This window comes from Oncorhynchus masou, chromosome 9, assembly GCF_036934945.1.
Source record: "Oncorhynchus masou masou isolate Uvic2021 chromosome 9, UVic_Omas_1.1, whole genome shotgun sequence".
NCBI classification, from domain to species: domain Eukaryota; kingdom Metazoa; phylum Chordata; class Actinopteri; order Salmoniformes; family Salmonidae; genus Oncorhynchus; species Oncorhynchus masou.
Window position 1 is genome coordinate 59621707 of NC_088220.1, and position 22741 is coordinate 59644447.

The window sequence follows — 22741 nt, forward strand, 5'->3', positions numbered from 1 at the left end:
ATCAACTTCATGGCTTGGCTTTTCCTTTGACATGCACTGTCAACTGTAGGACCTTATATAGACAGGTGTGTGCCTTTCCAAATCATGTCCAATCAATTGAATTTACTACAGATGGACTCCAAATTGTAGAAACATCTCATGGATCAATGGAAACAGGATGCACCTGGGCTCAATTTCGAGTCTAGTTGCGAAGAGTCTGAATACTTATGTAAATAAGGTATTTCTGTTATTTTTTTCGCTTCGTGGTATTGTGTGTAATCCATTTTATAATAAGGCTGTAACGTAACAAAATGTGGAAAACGTAAGGGGTCTGAATACTTTACGAATGCACTGTAATACCACTAGAAATGAGAAACAAAACTGTTAGATAATATTTGTTCAGGTAATGTAAGCTAGCTAGTTAGATATAGAAGCTCTCTCAGTCTCTTTGCAAGCTATCGACCTCAATTGGAAGTTCTTGCGAACCAAAACCAAACCGTTACATAACTGGTTTAGCAGGGACAAACTCAGTTAGCTGGATTAGCAAAATAATGTAATTTGATTACGACACCTTAAAACAAGCAACATTAGCACATCTGTATTATTTAACCGTGACCTATTTTTAGCTAATTATATGTATAATTATATATGTCTGGCCAAATAAAAAAAACGAAACTACACTTTTAACAGGTAATTACAGAAAACATTAAAATTGTTACTTTAAATTCAGTCATGTTTATTTAAAGTCATGTCAGCGTTGGTGGTATAGTGGTGAGCATAGCTGCCTTCCAAGCAGTTGACCCGGGTTCGATTCCCGGCCAACGCAAATCATTTTGAGCATTTCAACCAATATTCTACTTGTTTTTTTCTCCAAACAATGAACCGCAATGCAGCACTGAATGAAAATGGCGTTGTAATTTAATCGTCAACCACCTGGCGACACCAGACGACTTTCTCGCAGCTTTGCATAGTGCAATATGAAGTGCATTATGTTAAAAAAATATAACTACCAAAAAAAAGACGGCCGGTCCTGACCCTACAAAAAAATACGTCCAAAATACTTCGGCCCTTGATGACTGGAGTGCAGCCTAGAGTGTCCGCCTACAATGGACTTGTATGAATGTCCATCCATGTGTTAAGCCCACCGTTCGTAAAACAGGCTGTTGCATTGCCTTTAATTGTCCAGATTCCCGTGACTAATCAATTTGGCTATTAAAACTTCTGAATATCAGCTACCTAACATTATCCTGAATCTATTTCAAATGTGTTTACACAGAGGGAAATGCAAAATTATTTTATTTTTCGCTATGATCGACGGATACAAACTTGAAACCACTGACCATGACAAATATTTTGTATTTTACATGGATCTGTCCTGTTTTTAGGATATGTTGTTTGTTAACATATCAGCGAATGTTTTATTTGATTGGGCGCTATTAAAAGGTTAGGGTATTTAATCGGAGAAAAGTGCTTGATGTAAAACGTGTCTTCATGACATTGTCATACATTTTATATCCAACCTGTAGGCTACAGTGAAGCCCACGAACACTTTCTACCATATACTATGTCTGCTACATGATTTATGTTAGAGGATTTTTTTAACGGAATTGGTGGAGCTCGGCAACAGCACCCTGGAGATGCGCGCTGAGAATGTACAAGCGAAATATTTGAGGCCCATGCATTTGACAAAGTGGGCATTGCTTATCACAGGACGGCATCAGCGCTCACCTAAAAAGCTATATGCCACTGGTTGAGAGAAATTGTCATGGTTTTTGGGGAGAATTATTTGTTTTTATTTGTTGTTGGAGGTGCGTCTGGTCAGTTTAGCACAGAAAATGCCGCACTCTTCAATAGGCCGCTTAATGAACGAACCGGCCAAGCGATCTATTGACTCACGTAGCCTTTTATATATTCTAGGCTATTTTCCGATCGTCCCAATCTAAATGAAACCCAAAATCCTTACTCCTGTTTGGCATGAAAATTCCTAACTTTATTCGATAATCCATAGGTTGCATTGTCAATGCAAATCTGGTATATACATGTCAAAATACAGCTATAACATTTTCCCAGCTTCTTTGCGCCGTCTGGTATTGCTGACCATATGAGAGCCTCAGTGGGGAATGTGTGATCAACAAACGGTATGAGAGTAGATTAAACAGAGTTGGTCCCTGTTAAGTAGCCCTAATGATAGAGTAGGCTTAACTTTGAGCTATTTTCAGGTCTCTCCAGAGATGTTCGATCTGGTTCAAGTCCAGGCTCTGGCTGGGCCACTCAAGGACATTCATAAACTTGCCCCAAAGCCACTCTTGTGTTGTCCTGTGTGCTTAGGGTCTTTGTCCTGTTGGAAGGTCAACCTTCACCCCCAGTCTGAGGTCCTGAGCGCTCTGGAGCAGGTTTTCATCAAGGATCTGATGATGAGATGGTTATCCTTCTGGAAGGTTCTCCCATCTCCACAGAGGAACTCTGGAGCTCTGTCAGAGTTACCATTGGGTTCTTGGTCACCTCCCTGACCAAGGCCTTTCTCCCCCGATTGCTCAGTTTGGCCAGGCGGCCAGCTCTAGGAAGAGTCTTGGTGATTCCAAACTTCTTCAATTTAAGAATATGGGAGGCCACTGTGTTCTTGGGGACCTTCAATGCTGAAGACATTTTTTGGTACCCCTCCCCAGATCAGTGCCTTGACACAATCCTGTCTCGGCACTCTAAATCAATTTTTATTGGTCACATACACCTATTTAGCAGATGCTATTGATGGTGTAGCGAAATGTTTGTGCTTCTAGCTCCGACAGTGCAGTAACATCTAACAATTTCAAAACACACACAAATCTAAGTAAAGGAACGTAATTAAGACTATATAAATTGACACTTACTTCAACCTCATGGCTTGTTTTGTTTTGTTTTACATTGAAAAAAATAAATAATTAAACCACATTTAATGCTTAACGTTTAGACAATTATTTTTCATATATCGAATAAATACTGGTTATTGACACTTTTCTACTATTACGTGGGGGACTTTTAAAAGTCGAAATACCGTGACCCGGAAGTACTTTGTGTTGCTATGAGACGCTGATTTTTATTTTTTTGTTAGGTAGCAGCTTCTTTCCTTGAATAATTTGGAGTTTCGCCTTGCTAATGTTTTTATAATGCCAAAACAATTATTAGGCGCCGATATAGGCACCATTTGGTTCAGAGCAAGCAACTGGATATCAGCTTTGTGGCTTTTTATTTTACTGTAACGTTAGCTAGAAAGGTTAATTAATTAATTGTGACAAGCAGTATGGCGTCCAGAGGCGGTTCAACAACTGTCAAGAAATATTGAGGAGGACGCTTCTCAGTTACTTTCCCCCAAAGGTTCGTGTCCCGCTTATTTATGATAACTAGATTGAATATGACGATTCACTGGAGGTATTTAGCTAGCTAACTATATTAACCACGTTAAAACACACCTGTGTTCTTCATAGAGTTCGAGAACGCGGAGACACTTCTAAACTCCGAGGTAAAGATGCTTCTGGAGCATCGCAAGCAGCAGAACGAGAGTGCAGAGGACGAACATGAGCTATAGGAGGTCTTCATGAAAAGTCTGAATTATACTGCACGTTTCAGCCGGTTCAAAAACAGAGAAACTATAGCCAGTGTCCGCAGGTCAGTGTAGCGGTTGTCACTATCACAACCAAAAACCAATGTCAATACCGTATAAAATACAATATGGTGGTAACTTTTCGTGATGACTGAAATTATTGCCCTGTATCGTATAGCTTGCTCTTACGGAAGAAGCTGCATACATTTGAGCTGGCCAGTTTGGCCAACATGTGTCCAGAAGTAGCTCGGTAGCTCCTCATCCCTAGGTAGGGCCTGTTGTTACTGCCTCCTCACATATCACCATACTCAGTCCTCTAACCCAGACATTGTATCTATTTGGGTAGCAGTCGGCTCTTGACCATGAAATCAGGTGTAAATGTTTATTATATATACATTTAGTGACAGTAGTTGTGTCTGTTTGTTCTGTCTAAAGTCTGGAGTGGCAGTTTGAGGATGAGGAGCTGCAGCAGATCCTTGATGACATCCAGACCAAGAGAAGTTTCCAATACTGAAGACAGTTCCTCCTCTGGCCTGTTCTAACCTAAACCCATCGTTATGTCAGAAAATACTGGGCTCTGCTACCCCCAGAAGGACACTGTGCATCCTAAATGACACCCTATAGTGAATAGGGTGCAGTTTGGGATGTAACCGGACTCTGACCATTCTCCCCAGGATGGGTACCTTCAAATTGGACTTGGGGGGTGTATCGACAGCCGAGGGGTGCGTCAGTCACCGCAGAGCTGTACATTCATTGCAGAGATGATACAGCTCCATTTAGAAGACCATACCAAGCTAGGATGAATACATACATTACTAAATGTAAATACTTTATAAATAAACATCAGATTTTTAAATATTTTTTATAGCAATTTGTTTTATTTTCTCATATACATCTATGACAAATCCCAAATAGCACTCTTTTCAGTTTAGGCTCGTCAAAAGTAATGCACTACATAAGGAATAGGGTGCCATTTGGGACACATACCATCAGCCATTCACACAGTAAATAGCCTCCTGTCCATCCAGAGCCTCAGGCAGCACACCACAGGAGGTAGCTGCCATCCTCACAGTATTCTTCCCATAGAGCCTCCTCTCATACTCCATCAGCTGCCTCCAGAAACCAGCATTGGGTCGGATATGAGGCCTGTACTTCAGGACCCACTCATGGGCCTGGCGCAGTGATACCCCCTCATACCGCATCAGGTAAGCCATGATTAGGGTAGGTGAACGGCTCCGGCCTGCAGTGCAGTGGACCAGCGTACTCCCTGAGTGGTTGTTATGGATAAGTTCTGTAACAGCATCGAAGTAGCAGGCCAGGGGGGCGTGAGGCTGGTCCAGTACGGGTACCTGGAAACACTCCACCCCCTCATACGGAGGACAGGGTACTCTGCAGTGGCGTTGACAATCAGAGTTATGTTCCTACTGTAGAGACCGGTGGGCTTGAAGACTGTGTCCACACCACCCAGATACAAAGACTGGGTGATCTGGGAGAATGACATGGGGAATGGACATTGACAGCTGCCCAACTGTCTCACTACAACAGAGAAACACGATTAAATTGTAAAAAGATGCAGTCTGTAAGTCAGCACAAACATGTGAATATCTTTACTTAATTGCGATTTGCCTTAGAGACTTACCAGAAAAGAAGAGCCGAAACCAATATCGATTTAACCTTAAACTTACTGTGTATTTTTATTTTCTGTTTTACGGCGGCCGTTTTTCCTGACGCATAGATTTGACGTAATTGATCCACGTTCCATCACGTGACTGGATTGTCATAGAGGTACATTCAATTAGCTTGAACGTTTGCTACGTTGCGGAACGGTTTATACTGAACGACTCGTTATCCGAAAATGTTTTTCTACGTTCTTGAGCAGACTTTGATGTACGTTTCCTCCCGTGTGGCTTGAAGCAATGAATGACGTATTTAAAGGGGCAGCGGACATGCTGACAGCATTCCACAACCTATGGTCGCGTTTGAGTGGTAAGGCCAAAGCAACCGACTGTAGACGAAAGTCGAGGGGAGTTGCATCTGTGACAGCCAAAAAGTCAGACACTAATGTGGTTTTCCAACAGCAAGGCTCAGATCAATATGGCTGTGTTAATGTTTTATTATAATAGGTTTTTATAATGTAGAAATATGTATCTCACCCCCATATCACACACTCAAACTGAAATCATAATATATATATGTGTGTACACAGTGTACAATCAATTAGTGAGGCTCATCACTTGTGTGTACTGTATACCCACTGTACACATAAATCAGTTATAAATGTTTCAGTCATGTCTTTGGTCATGTTCGTGTGGGTCAAACAAAACACCCCAATGATTGGTTGACAATAGAACCTCTTACAATGCAGGTTGATCAAAAACAACAAAATTGTCAAAGTGCTGAATACAACCGGTGTCGACCTTACCATGAAATTCTTCCATACAAGTTCTTAACCAATGTTGGTGAAGAGCAACCGCTGAAACTAGCAGTCAAAATTTTGACCTTTGATCACGATTGTTATAAAGTTTACGTGCTAGACATTTAGGTGCAAGTTGGACAATTTTTATCCCCAGAATGCAAAACACATCAAATAAAATACACACCTTTGTTCACTTACCCTCGCCTTGTGCCCTTGGGGGGAATCCCGCGGCCATATTTGTCGTCGGTCCAAATTATTAGCCAAGCAGGGAAGTTTGCAACATGTAAATAAGTTAGAAATGGTGCTACTAATGCAAAAACATGTCTCGTAAAAGTAATGTTTTTGTTTGGTTAGCTTTTGGAAATAGTATAAATAAAATATTTTAATTCTTGAGGTTCCAGCTAGGCAGGCTAATGTTAGTTAGCTAATTAATTTGCTAGCTATCATACAATAGGTGTATATTAATAATTATATAGTTCATATAAGTAGACATGCAATCATAATTGACTGTAGCGCATATAAAGAACCCACCCAGTTACCGGTTGCTGAAAACACAATCGTGGAATGATGAATTTCCGGGCAAGGGCGTCCATTTAAAATTAATGCCCTGCAAGTGTAAACTTGTCCAACGTCATCAGAAGTGTCCACTTAATTTGAGGGCTGAGGGTGTGCCTTTTAAGTGTTTGAAATGCAGCCGGTGACCATCAACTTGACAAAATGGATGATACCCAATGTATACATGCCCACAATCCCTCCCCGTTTTTCAACTGGTTGTTCTGTACAGCAGTTTCTGTTCAATTGAACGTTCCAGAACATAAAAACATACTGAACACAGACCCATTTTGATTGTTTCTTGGGCTGCATTCATAACGTGTAAAAGACACCCTCAGCCCTCATATTAAGTGGAAACGTCTAATGACTGTCATGCACGCCTCTAGGAAGAGGGAACACACACCCTGCTACAACTCAACCCTCCATGAAATGAAAGAGGTATGGGACTGTAGGTGCGAGTAAGGATGACAAAGGCAGAGAGAGTGATACCGTTTACAAGGAATTTATTCAGTCATACGGTAATATGGGGAAAAGGGGCTGGACGGAACCAAAGCAAAGAAAGTACATATCAAAGCCCCCCCCTCTCCTACCTTACCTACATACCCACTACTTACCTAATTTAGCACCACCTGGTGCCCTAACCAAAATACAGGGTGTGGTCCGCCCAGGTCTTACCTAGTGTGCCTAGACAGTGAATATACCACGGGTATATGTATGCCCGCAGGCCTCTTGCCTAAGCACTCCCTAGGTGCCTTCCCTTTCCCCCCTGGGAACAAATGAAACAGAATTATCCAAATGCAATTAAACAATTTAAAAAATCAAAAACACAGTTCTATTAGCACACACATACCTCAAATCATCAGCTACAAAAATACTTAACAAAACCTGTCTCTGAGCCACAACCAAGACAGAACATCAAATCAGCTCTCCCAGCAACAACCACAGAACATAACCATCTCTGTTAGCAACCACCAACATAATGACCCCCAGCCATCAACCTCCTCTCTCAGCAATGATTAGCCATGGAGTCGATCAATCAGCTGCTTGGGGGGGATATCAGGAAGCCATCCTGAAACACACACCTAACAAACCACAAAACAGAAACTGGGGAACGTAACAATGACATATCATGAGATGACACTTGCAGAGCAAGGGTGGAATTAATTAAATTAAATGGACCGCCCTTACCTGTTATTAGTCATCATGGAACTATGGTAGTTGCACAATTTCTAACCTGTCTGCATTTGTTTTTACTTACACTTGTATGTTGACTTCTCTCCATATTGATTTTGGTTTTACGTTTTGGCTGACTTTTCTTAGCCAATGTACAATCATTACAAATTGAATTATGGGGCTTTCAGACCCCAGAGTGAACAGAATTGTACACTCGATCACAAACGAGGGCTGAGGGGCTTACTTGCCAACTTCTCTTGCTTGGGTAATTGTTTGGACCAACGACGTCAAAGGTGGCCGCTGGGATTCCCCCAAGGGTGAGGATAGTGGAGGAGGATGTATTTTACGTATTTGGAACGCAGCCTTAAACCGAAAACTAAAAACCAGAGCTGCCAACTCCCACGCATTGGCCGTGAGACACGCATTTGACCCTCTTTCCGCGCTCTCATGGCACACGTTTTATATCTCACGCATTTAAAAATACTGCATTTATTAGTCTGTGTGTAGTCCCGCGCGTTAACTTTTCAACTGTGCTCCAAATCGTTTTGAAATCGGAGCATCTGCGCCTGCAATTTAACATCACGATCAGGAATCTCTATCATTGTGTTGCCACAGCACTGTGAGCCGCGGCACATTTAAGCATATGATTGTTCTAGTTTATGTAAAGGATCAAGGGGCTTGGATGCGCGTTTAAAGAAGCGCCCCTCGGGATTAGAGTGGAGCTGAATGGAGAGATCGTTCTCCACGGAGTTTATAAAACTGTAAAAAGAGCTGTACGGTAGCGTTGTTTTATGTACAATGTTGTTAACAATATTAAGTTGCGTTTACTCCCGTCCCTATTGCAGCCTTTTGACAGCATGTACTAAAATCGATATAATCCGCACTTCCATTAGTCCCCTCATTTGGTGATTGGCATTTATACTGTGACAACGAAAAGGCAGCAGACAGACCTACAATAAGTTTTAGTAGGGGAATTGGGTAGGGAGACCTATGTGTCACTATGAAAATAATTTTGTCAAATAGATTGTGAACCCAAAAGTGAAAATTTGATTCTAGATTGGGTACAATACATATAAAACAATTTGGGTAGAGTGTAGGGGCAGATTTATGTAATATTTGACTCAGTAGATTTTATTAGCTATTTACTTTATTTAATCTGATCAGTGGAACAATTCTAATTCTTAACAATGGGCTAAAATATAGAGCAATTACTGTGATTCTCAGCAAGAACACTACTGTTATTCCCTACAATTATTTTATTATTCCACTTCTTCACAATTTTGCCAGAGTAATTTCATATTTGAAATCTGATGCATACTTGTGTCTTTGAATATTAATTATATGAGGCTAAGCATTTTTGCAGCCATTTATGGACAGTTTTGAATAAATCATACACATAAGCACAGTATAAATGCTCCAGGTATCAAATGTGATTTTTACATTTTAGTATTGTGCACATGCTAGACAGAGATGGTAGGGGGACTCACAACTCATAAACGCATCATATTTTGTCTATGTAGAGTAAGATGATGGCAAGGATCTTCAACTAGTAGACATAAACCACCTGAATATTGATATTCATTAGACTTTTCTTGAAGGCTGTGTGATCTTGAGAAATGAATTGTTATAACAAGAACATTTTCAAACACCCAGCACTTGGGAAACATAGATCTGGGGTGGCCAACCCTCCAGGAGAGCAAGCAGGGTTTTCTTCCACTCTTATTTTAAAGAGAGAGTTTACCCAATGACAAAGTATAAAATGTTTGTGTCCTGACCTTGAAAGCAGTCTATGGACAAGCAGACTGCAATCTATGACTTGGTTCCCCACTGCCATCAACCATTAATATTTACAGTTCCTGTGCAGAGCCTTGTTGTAGAGGTAACACTCCCAGGTATGTGTCTCATACAACTTTCCACCTGAGAACAGAGATCAGTCCCTGCTTCCAACCTTCCCACTGTTTCTAGCATATGCCTGTCTCCCTATCCCATTTCATTACTGTCTGAATAATGTGTCAAACCACCTAAAAAATATGTGGGAAAAAATATGAGCATAATTTTGAGTGCTCATTTAACGTTCAAAGCATCCTGAATACACCTAATAGTACACTATGGTTATAGGCCTCAAAATACATTGATTTGCAGGAAATTGGTTTTAAAACAGTAAAATCTTCCTGGGGGAGGACCCCCAGTCGAGGGATTGTGCCAAGGGGCAATGAAATTCACAAAGTAAATCTCAATCCAAGCTTTCTTCAAAAGTTGGCAGCCCTGAAAAACGTATTTTTTTAAATAATTTATTCAGGAACATTAATTGTTCTTTAATCCTGTTATTCATGAGATGGTTAAGATATGCATTAATATGGTTATTATAGTGTAATAAAGATGTATAGCCTAATACAGATTTACACAGGACTATGTAGTTTGTCTCACTTGCTGCTTTCAAGACAACTGGGAACTCGGAAAATAACGAGTTTCGAGTTGTTTTTAACGCGACTCTGACACTAGACATGTTCGGGGCATGCCCGACTCTCTCTCTCTCTCTCTCTCTCTCTCTCTCTCTCTCTCTCTCTCTCTCTCTCACACACACACGCACACGCACACGCACGCAGCAGCAAGCCAATAGGATGAATCTGACGTGTTTGTCATGAGATAGTGACTCATGCAGTAGATATTCAATTCCGCTTTTGAACTCTCGACTAGACAGAACTTCATCGGGTAAGCAACAATTTAATTTTGTGGAATACTATTCTGCCCAGTAATTTAGTAGAAAAGTAGAGTAGGACAATGATGACACAGGTCTGCTGTATTCTATCTTAAACTATTAGTTTGAAACGGCCAAACAACCATTTAAACACACAATTAGCTTGGATTATTCTATCACACCACTCCAGATAAATCAAGACCATTTAGCTCACCTGGCGGTCGAAAAAGGAACAGAATGTAATGTGTGTATAGTTTCTGTTCCTCGACTCTTACACTCTTAGAAAAAGGGTACTATCTAGAACCTAAAGGTTCTTCGGCTGTCCCCATAGGAGAACCCTTTGAATAAACCTTTTGGTTCCAGGTAGAACTCTTGGGTTCTATGTAAAAACCCTTTCTACAGAGGGTTCTACAGTGCCTTCAGAAAGCATTCATACCCTTTGATTTATTCCACATTTAGTTGTGTTACAGCTAGAATTCAGAATTGATTAAATATATATATTTTTGACATTTTTTCAAAGGTATTGAAAATTAAATAGAGAAATATCATACCCGTGAGTCAATACTTTGTAGAAGCACCTTTGGCAGAGATTACAGCTGAGTCTTTCTGGGTAAATCTAAGAGCTTTCCACACCTGGATTGTGCAACATTTAGCCACTATTCCCCCCAAAAATATTCAAGCTCTGAATTTGACAGGTTGTTGATCATTGATAGAAAAACATTTTCAGGTCTTGCCGTAGATTTTCAAGTAGATTTAACCCCCTTGTTGTGGTCGTTTCATGTTAATTAATTCTGTGTTCCCGGTTCAAAATGACCGCCCCGTTATAGCTGATTATAAATCCATAATAATACATATATTATCACCTAATGTTGTGTTAGATCTTTCTATCAACTTAAGTTCTTGTGAACATTACACGTTTTGAACTTCTATTTGCTATTTATGGCCTATAGGCCTCATTGACCTGAGCTCATACAACTCGTTTTTGAGTTTAAAAAATCCATGGATTATGGATTTGGTTGACTATAACAAATACAGATGAAACATATTGTGCTATTTATCACAGACTACTTTGTGTCAAAGTTTAACAAGGACTTTCCTCCTCGCCAGTGTCATGATCAAAGATATGATCAAGAGCCTCACATACAGTATATTGTTTGATCATTATGCTGCCACAGAATGAATTGTGAGCATGACCTCAAAAAAGCTTTATATACCAGAGCTGCAAGAAAAGTTAGATGTGTTATTGAAACAATGTTGCGATTGTTTGTGAGAATGCCAATAGGTGTGGTTCCCGTGGGGGAAGATTCTATTGGGGAAAGGTTCCCGTGGGGGTTGACATGGAAGCCAAGAAGGGGAGTTAGGTGTGTGTGTGTGTGCTCAAACACATGCATGTGGGGGTCTGGGAGAGGAAGTGTGTCCATCTGATGAATGGGCATGGGCCTGAACTAAATTTTATACACTAATTGTAGTCTCACCCATTAATTTCTAATGACCGGACCGGGTACACCACAGTGTACAAAAGTTAAATAAAACACCAAAAATGTTATGAACATCATCAAAATGTATTTTGTATGTTCAAATGTCCTGTGTGGACAAAGTCATGTAACCTTATTACAATCAGATTAAATGAACTAAGAGAGAACTTTTATATCAGCCCAATTCGACCTGAACACAGCAGAAGGGTTAAGTCAAAACTGTAACTCAGGCCACTCAGGAACATTCACTGCCTTCTTGGTAAGCAACTCTTGGTAAGCAACTCTTGGTAAGCAACTCTTGGTAAGCAACTCTTGGTAAGCAACTCTTGGTAAGCAACAGTGTATATGCATGTGCTTGAACCATCTGTCACATCTGCTCCTGCAATACCCTCTACTGCTCATCCTGTGTCTCCTTGACCTGCCGCCACTCCCCCAGTACACTCACTCACTCACTCACTCACTCACTCACTCACTCACTCACTCACTCACTCACTCACTCACTCACTCACTCACCCACTCACCCATTCACCCACTCTCTCTCTGTCTCTCTGTCTTTCTCTCTCTCTCTCTCTCTCTCTCTCTCTCTGTTATTGTGTGGGCAGAGACAGGTGTGCTCGAGTCAGAGCAGATCCCCACCAGCTGCAACCTGTTCCATAATCAAGACCTTTACAAATACTCAGCCCTCCACTTCCACACTGCCAGATCGTAATCTCTGCTCAGTCAGTCTACGTTTCTAGCCGTTTGTTATTATTCAGATCCTGTTGTGCCTGTTTTCCTTGCCTGATGCTGTTTTCCTCTCTGCTACAATTATGCCCGCTTTGACAAGCCAAATTTCTTCAGCCTCCTGAGGTTGAAGAGGCGCTGCTGCGCCTTCTTCACGATGCTGTCTGTGTGGGTGGACCAATTCAGTTTGTCTGTGATGTGTATGCCGAGGAACTTAAAACTTACTACCCTCTCCACTACTGTTCCATTGATGTGGATAGGGGGGTGTTCCCTCTGCTGTTTCCTGAAGTCCACAATCATCTCCCTAGTTCTGTTGACGTTGAGTGTGAGGTTATTTTCCTGACACCACACTCCGAGGGCCCTCACCTCCTCCTCGTTGTTGGTAATCAAGCATACCATTGTTGTGTCGTCCGCAAACTTGATGATTGAGTTGGAGGCGTGCGTGGCCACGCAGTCGTGGGTGAACAGGGAGTACAGGAGAGGGCTCAGAACACACCCTTGTGGGGCCCCAGTGTTGAGGATCAGCGGGGTGGAGATGTTGTTGCCTACCCTCACCACCTGGGTGCGGCCCGTCAGGAAGTCCAGTACCCAGTTGCACAGGGCGGGGTCGAGACCCAGGGTCTCGAGCTTGATGACGAGCTTGGAGGGTACTATGGTGTTAAATGCCGAGCTGTAGTCGATGAACAGCATTCTCACATAGGTATTCCTCTTGTCCAGATGGGTTAGGGCAGTGTGCAGTGTGGTTGAGATTGCATCGTCTGTGGACCTATTTGGGCGGTAAGCAAATTGGAGTGGGTCTAGGGTGTCAGGTAGGGTGGAGGTGATATGGTCCTTGACTAGTCTCTCAAAGCACTTCATGATGACGGAAGTGAGTGCTACGGGGCGGTAGTCGTTTAGCTCAGTTACCTTAGCTTTCTTGGGAACAGGAACAATGGTGGCCCTCTTGAAGCATGTGGGAACAGCAGACTGGGATAGGGATTGATTGAATATGTCCATAAACACACCAGCCAGCTGGTCTGCGCATGCTCTGAGGGCGCGGCTGGGGATGCCGTCTGGGCCTGCAGCCTTGCGAGGGTTAATACGTTTAAATGTTTTACTCACCTCGGCTGCAGTGAAGGAGAGGCCGCATGTTTTGGTTGCATGCCGTGTCAGTGGCACTGTATTGTCCTCAAAGCGGGCAAAAAAAGTTATTTAGTCTGCCTGGGAGCAAGACATCCTGGTCCGTGACGGGGCTGGTTTTCTTTTTGTAATCCGTGATTGACTGTAGACCCTGCCACATACCTCTTGTGTCTGAGCCGTTGAATTGAGATTCTACTTTGTCTCTATACTGACGCTTAGCTTGTTTGATTGCCTTGCGGAGGGAATAGCTACACTCTCGGAGGGGAAAGTAACAATGGTCAAGCATATTCTCCCTGCATGTAGCACAGATGTGTTGATAGAATTTCGGGAGCGTTTTTTAAATTATTTTTAAATCTAAGTTATTATTATTAGTCTAGCTCCACACATGATTTTGCCTCACAGGCTCCCCTGCCTGGTCTGGGCAACTACACAGGCCTGCCTGGGGGAGGGATCGAGTATGGTTACATCCAAAATGGCATCCTATTACCTAAAAGGGCTCTCGTCAAAAAGTACAATGTTAAAAAGGGAATAGGGTGCCATCTCCCCCAGGAAATGAACTAAGTCTACTACTACTTAGTTTGTACTATACTCGCAACCTGCTACCCATCAATGTCCTTACTCCCTATTAGTCCCCGTCTTAATTCTAGATTATGGTCATGCTTTTAGTAGGGCTCATTTGTACGTCTGACTCTGAACCCTCACCCTTCTCTCCAACACTTCAGAAATACTATCCAGTAAATTCTGTTTCGTGGGCGGGGGAGGAGCTAAGCAAAAACAGAAGACCATTAGAGCAGCAAACAGACAGTTGAACAGAAGCTAAAGTCAATGAGGCTCGTAATGATCAAACAAAGACATTTGGAGTATGTCAACAAAGACTCTCCCAAACCCCTCCCATAATCTTGTTCTCTGTCAGGATGGAGCAGATCCTCCCAGTGTCTAAGTTAGTTCCAAATGACACTCTATTCTTTATGGAGTGCACTACTTTTGACCAGGGCCCTCTATATTGGGAATAGGGTGCAATTTGAGAAACAGCCTCTGTTGGGGTTGGCCCCCTAATACACTGTTGTTCTGAGAACAGTTGAAGTCACACAATAGGGGGTTTAAATACCTCCGTTGTGACTTCCATGTTCTCTCAACTCAGAGTCACTCAGTATGTAGATTGACTCTCTCAGTACCTCTGTGCATGCCTCATGTCTGGCCAGCTTGCTATAGGGTGAGTCTCATGTCCATTACCTACCTTGTATAGAAGTAGGTTTGTTGCTTGTTTGGTCATTTCAGTTTAAATCCAAGCCATCAGGACTCGAGAGTCAGCCACTCAACCGCAGAAATTCATCTTTGCGTCCCAAGTGGCACCCTATAATGTTATAGTGCACTACTTTTGGCCAGAGCCCTATAGGTCCTGATCAAAAGTAGTGCACTATACAGGGAGTATGGTGCCAGTTGGGACACAGTCTACAAGTAGTCTCCTCACGTGCCGGCGGTGATGTGAACCCTGATCCCTCACCTGCATTCCCCATTAGCCCTAGTTTAACCCCCACTGTACACCACCTGCTACGGGATATTTACTGATCTGTGAACTGGGCAGTGGAGGATCAGATCAAATTGTATTTGTCACATGCGCCGAATACAACAGGTGTAGGTAGACCTTACAGTGAAATGCTTACTTACAAGCCCTTAACCAACAATGCAGTTTTCAGAAAATACCTAAAAAAGTAAGAGCTAAGAAAAAAAATAATTAAGGAGCAGCAGTAAATAACAATAGCGGGGCTATAAACAGGGGGTACCAGTTCAGAGTCAATGTGCCAATGTGCGGGTCACCGGTGTCGAGGTAATTTTGTACATGCAGGTTGGGTTATTAAAGTGGCTATGCGTAGATAATAACAGAGTAGCAGCAGCGTGGAGGGGGGGGGGGCTCTCATGTCTTTTAGAAGCCTCTTGAACCTAGATTTGGTGCTCCGGTACCGCTTCCCGTGCAGTAGCAGAGAGAAGTCAATGACTAGTGTGGCTTGAGTCTTTGAGAATGTTTAGGGACTGCCTCTGACACCGCCTGGTATAGAGGTCCTGGATGGTAGGAAGTTTGGCCTCGGTGATGTACAGGTTCACAAGCTCTTTACGTTGTAAATGGATTACTCAATCACCACATACAGACTCAGAGGGAGGGAGGGATTAAATGGGCATCATTAGTTACAGACAGACTGTAAACCACTAACACACTTGATAGCCCGTAGGGACCTAAAATTAATTCCCATTCAAAATCCTATTTTCCCTAAACCTTTACCCTAACCTGTAATTTAACCAAACCCTAATTCTAACCCTAATCATAAACCTAACCCCTAAGATTAAAATAGCCTTTGTCCTCATGGGGCGGCAGGGTAGCCTAGTGGTTAGAGCGTTGGACTAGTAACCGGCTAGTAACCGGCCAGTAACCGTAAGGTTGCAAGTTCAAACCCCCGAGCTGACAAGGTACAAATCTGTCGTTCTGCCCCTGAACAGGCAGTTAACCCACTGTTCATAGGCCGTCATTGAAAATAAGAATTTGTTCTTAACTGACTTGCCTAGTTAAATAAAGGTAAAATAATAATAAATAAAAAAAATGGGGATGTGGGAAATGTCCCCACAAGGGAGAACTATCCTTGTGGGGACTTTTGGGGATTTCAGGTCCACACACAACTTTAGGAATGGGACATATCATATTTTTATATGTAAAAGTATCTTACTGCTCTATTTTATTTAGAATTTACAGAATCCTTCTAACTTGTTGAAACTCGCCGAACAATGACTCCCACCAAGACAAGCCAGGACGGCTCTCACCGTGACAGCTCAGTGGTTGCATCTGTCTCAAATAGCCCCCCAACACAGATGCATATCAACAAAGGTTCCACCCTAACCCCCTCTGATGGCTCAGGGGACTCGGCAGGGTGGTCAGCCACTGTGAAGACCCCAGCCTCCGGGACCACCAGAGCCACAGCCAGCCAGGCCAGGGGAGCAGGAGCAAAGACCACAGATACACGTTACGCCAAAAAGAACATCCCTACTGTCAGATATCATCCAGATATCATCCTAGAGAAGAACCCTGAGGCCCATCAGCATAGCCATAGCCCTGTCAAGAGCAGCCAGGTCAGGGGTAAGCCTTTGGTCTCTCCCCCCAGGACCAACCAGGTTGGGGGGAGCTCCATGGTCTCTCCCCCCAGGACCAACCAGGTTGGGGGGAGCTCTGTGGTCTCTCCCCCCAGGACCAACCAGGTTGGGGAGAGCTCCATGGTCTCTCCCCCCAGGACCAACCAAGTTGGGGGGAGCTCCGTGGTCTCTCCCCCCAGGACCAACCAGGTTGGGGGGAGCTCCGTGGTCTCTCCCCCCAGGACCAACCAGGTTGGGGGGAGATCCGTGGTCTCTCCCCCCAGGACCAACCAGGTTGGGGGGAGATCCGTGGTCTCTCCCCCCAGGATCAACCAGGTTGGGGGGAGCTCCATGGTCTCTCCCCCCAGGACCAACCAGGTTGGGGGGAGCTCCGTGGTCTCTCCCCCCAGGCCCGAAGCCATGCCTCTGGGGTTAGGTCAGAAGATGGAGGGTGGAGTTGTGGAGGCGGTGGAGCTCCAGACCCGGGGCCAGAGAGAGAACCCCAGTTGGTTCGCCTGGCGTCGGAACCGCATTACAGCGTCCATCGCTCACAGCCTCGCCCACAGCCGCTTCGTCACTGGCCAGAGCCAGACCCCGCCTGCTTCCTATCTGGCCGCCATCACCGGTCGTGGCACCAACTTCAAAACCCGCGCCATGAACTGGGGCATTGAGCGGGAGGCCGAGGCCGTGCGGAGGTATCATTTATGTATTTACTGTAAATGTCCTGCGATTGTTTTAAATGGGTAGGGCGGCTCATAATAATTGCTGGAACGGCGCAAATGGAATGGCATAAAGCCATGTGTTGTATTTTATCAATCCACCCATTCCACTCGTCATTACCACAAGCCCGTCCTTCCCAATTAAGGTCCACCAACCACCTAGGTTGGCTGTAAGGATGACAAACTAATTTCCCCTCTGAGATGAATACATTACAATCTCATCTCTTTTCAGATATCAGAGCCTGAAGAGCAAGGCCCTGGGTCGGGCGGTGAGGGTGCAGGAGTGTGGCCTATTCATCGACCCCAAGCGCCCCTGGCTAGCAGGCAGCCCTGACGGCATTGTAGAGGACCAGATGACCGGCCAACGGCTGCTCTGCCTGGAGGTCAAGTGTCCCTACAAGCACCGTCTGAACACTGTAGCCCATGCCTGTAGAGAGGACCCAGCCTTCTGCCTGACGATACAGGACCTGGGCGTGGGACAGGTTGGTTAGGACATGTTTGTTGTATCATTGTACGCCCTGACGTAGGTTATGCCAAGATTGTTTTTTTTTGTTCTAACATACTATCATAATAAAGACATTTAAATTAAATGAAGTGTGCCCTGCCTTGTGACCAGTTAACCCCTTAACCAAAGAGCACCTTCAATCTATAAAGATCTACCTACTAGTGTATTCTAGCAGTGCTTCCCAATTCTTCTTTTCTTCTGATCTCTACAGGTGAGGTACCATCTGAAACCAGACCACACCTACTACACCCAGATCCAGTGCCAGCTGGCGGTGACAGGGTTAACCCAGGCTGACCTAGTGGTGTTCACCCTGAAGGAAACAGCCATCATCCCTGTGACCTTTGATCCTACGTTCTGGGACGACACGCTGGTCAAGCTGGAGATGTTCTACACCGACGCTGTCCTGCCCTACGTCAGAGACAACGGACTGGACGTACCAGCCATGAGGCCAGAGGAGTAGCTAGCACTTAACACACAGGGGGTGGCTAGCTGGTTCAGGATGTCAGCTATAGAAGTCCTGAGACAAACTGTAGTTTGTGGTGAAGGACTGGTCTGGGTAGGGTAGTTGGTAAAGGGCAATTGAGGCTGCATAGATAAGTGGTGGAGGAACCTTCTGCTTTTGTCAGGTAGGCTTGGAGATTTGAACCTATCACTTTACTGTCGAATATTTGAATGTAAATAAACCATGCCTGCCTGACGACATCTCAGATACCTGGAGGTGATTTCATGTGTGCAGAGATCAACCTATATGATCATCAGTAGTGTGGCAGCTGACCGGAACATAGAGTAGTTTTGCTGGAGATCGGCTGCTTAAATGGACACTAGAAGATTACATGCTTAATGGTCGTGATGCTTTGCTCCATTAAAACAAGACCAAACCACATTATCTGGTCTGGTGACTGATGTTGTGTACAAGGTACTTGTGAAAATAATATGTTATTATGCAAACAGAATAACAATGAGACTAACGAGTTAGTCCTTGACCTTTATTACTGCACATGTCACATATAATAAACAACTCTTTAACTATTTACATCTTACTAAAGGTTTACCATCTGATATACAGTGTACAAAACATTATGAACACCTGCAATAGATTTAAGTGCCTTTGAATGGGCTATGGCAGTAGGTGCCAGGCACACCGGTTTGTGTCAAGAACTGCAACGCTGCTGGGTTTTTCATGCTCAACAGCAACTCAATATTAGGAAGGTGTTCTTAATGCTATGTGCACTGTGTGCATAACGTGTTTGGAAGAGTGCCAGGTATCCACTGGGAACTGTATAATTATACAACTGACAGTCAAAGTCACTGGCATGACAGTTGAGAAAGCATTCTTCAGAAACCTGTCCATGTGTCTCAAATGGCACCCTATTCCTTACATAGTACAACACTAAGTAGTGAACATACTAGTGTAGATGAGCCAATGCAAGCCCTTTTAGGTTCAGTGATGTATTAATGAAGAGATGGGTGGATGGAGAGATGAAGGGACAGGTGGGGGTAAATGAGATTTAGCATGTGAGAAGAAGTTATGTTCGGCAGACGGTTACCAACCACATCCATCTTTCACCCCTGCCCTCACTCCCTCCCCCCATTCCCTCTCCTGTAGCCCCTCATTCCTTCCTGAGAAGACATGATTGTCTGTGAATGGATGGACATTGTACAGTTCTGGAGACAGTGGTAGGATCTTACATTGCCTGGATAGGTATTTTTAGTATTAGCTAGCGACATCATGGGCCGGTTTCACAGACAGGCCTTAGATTAAGCCAGTGAGTAGGCCTTAATGTGTACTAGTTAAACTATGTAAGTAGCTTTCATGAACGTAGCTTAAATTTGGCTTAGTAAGTCAGAGTCCTGGAGTAAGGTAAGTAAGCCTAAATGAGAACACCTGGGTTAATCCTGATTAGGTTAAGTATGAGCTCATGCTGTTGGTCTAATGGTGCTCATAAAACCCCCAGAATGGAATAGAAAACACCATTACTGGTGTGAATCTTCAGAAAAACAATGGCAGAGACAAAAAATAATTTGTTCAAAAAACTTTAGTGAGTATGGAAAAATGCTCCAAAAACAAATTTTGGCAAACCATCCAGTTATTGAAAGTAAAAACCATATTACTGCTACTGAGCAAAGGAAAGTATGGTTGGGTAGCAATTTTCAGTGAATTCAATGCAAAGTAAAATGTAACCACAAGAAGAGGACAACTTCAGGTGAGATATCGTCATTATTATCAGTATTTCTCATATTCATGTTTTTGTGACATCACTTATATTGAATGATATCTGCCTTTATCGACACTGTGGAAGAACCTTAAACTGTCTTTAGAATGTAGAGATCAGAAGAGAGTGATTTACTACTGGTGGTGGACCACCAAAAAAAAGACAAGACTGATGAATTTAGTGACTTGCTGTCTGGAATAATAGAGCACCAGCAACCTCTGGATGGTATACCAGATGGTGACCAACCTCTGGATGGTATACCAGACGGCGACCGACCTCTGGATGGTATACCAGACGGCGACCGACCTCTGGATGGTATACCAGACGGCGACCGACCTCTGGATGGTATACCAGACGGCGACCGACCTCTGGATGGTATACCAGACGGCGACCGACCTCTGGATGGTATACCAGACGGCGACCGACCTCTGGATGGTATACCAGACGGCGACCGACCTCTGGATGGTATACCAGACGGCGACCGACCTCTGGATGGTATACCAGACGGCGACCGACCTCTGGATGGTATACCAGACGGCGACCGACCTCTGGATGGTATACCAGACGGCGACCGACCTCTGGATGGTATACCAGACGGCGACCGACCTCTGGATGGTATACCAGACGGCGACCGACCTCTGGATGGTATACCAGACGGCGACCGACCTCTGGATGGTATACCAGACGGCGACCGACCTCTGGATGGTATACCAGACGGCGACCGACCTCTGGATGGTATACCAGACGGTGACCGACCTCTGGATGGTATAACAGACGGTGACCGACCTCTGGATGGTATAACAGACGGTGACCGACCTCTGGATGGTATAACAGACGGTGACCGACCTCTGGATGGTATACCAGACGATGACCGACCTCTGGATGGTATACCAGACGATGACCGACCTCTGGATGGTATACCAGACGATGACCGACCTCTGGATGGTATACCAGATGACCATTTGGACAGTTCAGATGAAAAACCGAGCACAAATGGTACAGATACCAAGAAAGTAAATTGGTTACTTCCTTTGGTAAATATATTCCACTGTCTGTGTCAATCTTTAGTCTCCTTTCATTCTAAGGACCATGTGAGTTTATTTGTGCTTCTAAACAGTGTTATTTTTCTGGAGGAAAGGAATGTGAACAGGTCAGAAGAGCCAGTGCACAGTGAGTGTGTACCCTCCATATCTGCTATAACATCCCTGAGAGAAGATGCTGCCACCACCTTTCAGCAGAGAACAAAGAAGATGACCATGCATGAAAAGTTAACCAGAGAATTTCACGAGTATAAAATGAAAAATCTGAAGGAAGAACATGAAATGAAACTGAGAATTCTACAGGTTGAATTGGATATGAAGTTAGACGAGAGAGGTATGATTCAAAATAGATACAGTAACGAGACAATTGTGACTTACCAGCCATGGTGAACAATATGTAAAAAATAAATGTTTTGTCATTTGGATATTCATGAGTGCGTGTATTTTAATCACCACAAACTGCATTTTAAACCAGCCTTGGTTTAGTCACTCATTTAATTTTGCTGCACACTATTTGAATTTTGTACAGAACAAACATTATCAAAGCAAAAATAAGCCACAATGAATACATTCCATATTTAAACGCATCTCATCTAGTTGAAGTGCTGCAATGTGAAAGCAACTCTTGTGTGCAAGTCCTCGTTGGTCATTGCCTGCCTCAGCCATGGGCACATCTTCTTGATCATTGGAGGATAAGGACAGAGCAATGCTGCTTCAGGTAGTTGTGCAGCACAGCTGTAGCAATGAGTAGCAACCAAGTAGTCCACTATGTTGTCCTTTCTGAAACAGCACACAATGAAGAGTTGAGAAAAATCCTTAATTGTGAGTTGCACTTTTCCAACGTGCAACAATGTTTGAAAACTCTAAATTACCCTGAACATTGATGGAAAACCAGTTCTTACTATTCCTGTACTCCTCAGCATCAGGAGTTGATGGACACTTGATGGTAACATGACATCCATCTATACAGCCAATCACTCCTACAAAGTGCCCATATTCATAGAATTGTTCTTTATAGTTGGCTTGGCTAGCAGAATCAGGAAACTTGATGTGAAGACTTTGAACTATTCTACAGTTTCTTCACTGACACCACACAAATCACTAGTTTCATGATGAAAGATTCCAGATGCCAAAAACCTCAAAGTGATCAGAACTTGGAGAGAATTGGGTAAAGGCCTTTCTCTTTGAGATGGAGAGGAAAGTCTAGGCTCAAGCAAAGATATTACCTCCAATGCATTTTCTTTGTACATAGGAAAGCGGTCTCAAAAAGCTATTTCATCTAAGTAATTGAATGGATTACTCCTATCCACCAGTACTCGTCTGGCTTGCCTCTGTAGTGCAGGTTGGTCTTCATTTAGACATTCCAAATAGTCCCTGCTCCCTCAAACAGTACTAAGCAGAAGTTAAACCTGCCTCTTTGAAGGATTCCTTTAAG

The 22741-nt window shown here is 43.6% G+C and overlaps 2 protein-coding genes, 1 non-coding gene and 1 pseudogene across 3 annotated transcripts; 3 read left to right on the plus strand and 1 right to left on the minus strand.

Moving 5' to 3' along the window:
- Nucleotides 1–733: 733 nt before the first annotated feature.
- On the plus strand, nucleotides 734–805 carry trnag-ucc (transfer RNA glycine (anticodon UCC)). The gene has a single exon. It is a non-coding gene; the product is annotated as a tRNA-Gly (tRNA).
- A 2222-nt stretch (nucleotides 806–3027) lies between these two features.
- Nucleotides 3028–4407, plus strand: LOC135546353 (DNA-directed RNA polymerase II subunit RPB4-like; annotated as a pseudogene).
- Nucleotides 4408–4411: 4 nt separating this feature from the next.
- On the minus strand, nucleotides 4412–6532 carry LOC135546352 (dual specificity protein phosphatase 14). The gene is given in 3 exon segments (XM_064974707.1): nucleotides 4412–4937; nucleotides 4940–5092; nucleotides 6171–6532. Coding segments are annotated over 3 exon segments (582 nt in total). The 5' UTR covers nucleotides 6208–6532; the 3' UTR covers nucleotides 4412–4545.
- A 3823-nt stretch (nucleotides 6533–10355) lies between these two features.
- LOC135546354 (uncharacterized) lies at nucleotides 10356–18755 on the plus strand. Its single transcript, XM_064974708.1, has 4 exons — nucleotides 10356–10409; nucleotides 16447–17524; nucleotides 17781–18030; nucleotides 18265–18755. Exons 2-4 carry the CDS (start codon nucleotides 16488–16490, stop codon nucleotides 18511–18513), a joined length of 1536 nt encoding a protein of 511 aa, XP_064830780.1. The 5' UTR covers nucleotides 10356–10409; nucleotides 16447–16487; the 3' UTR covers nucleotides 18514–18755.
- Nucleotides 18756–22741: the final 3986 nt, after the last annotated feature.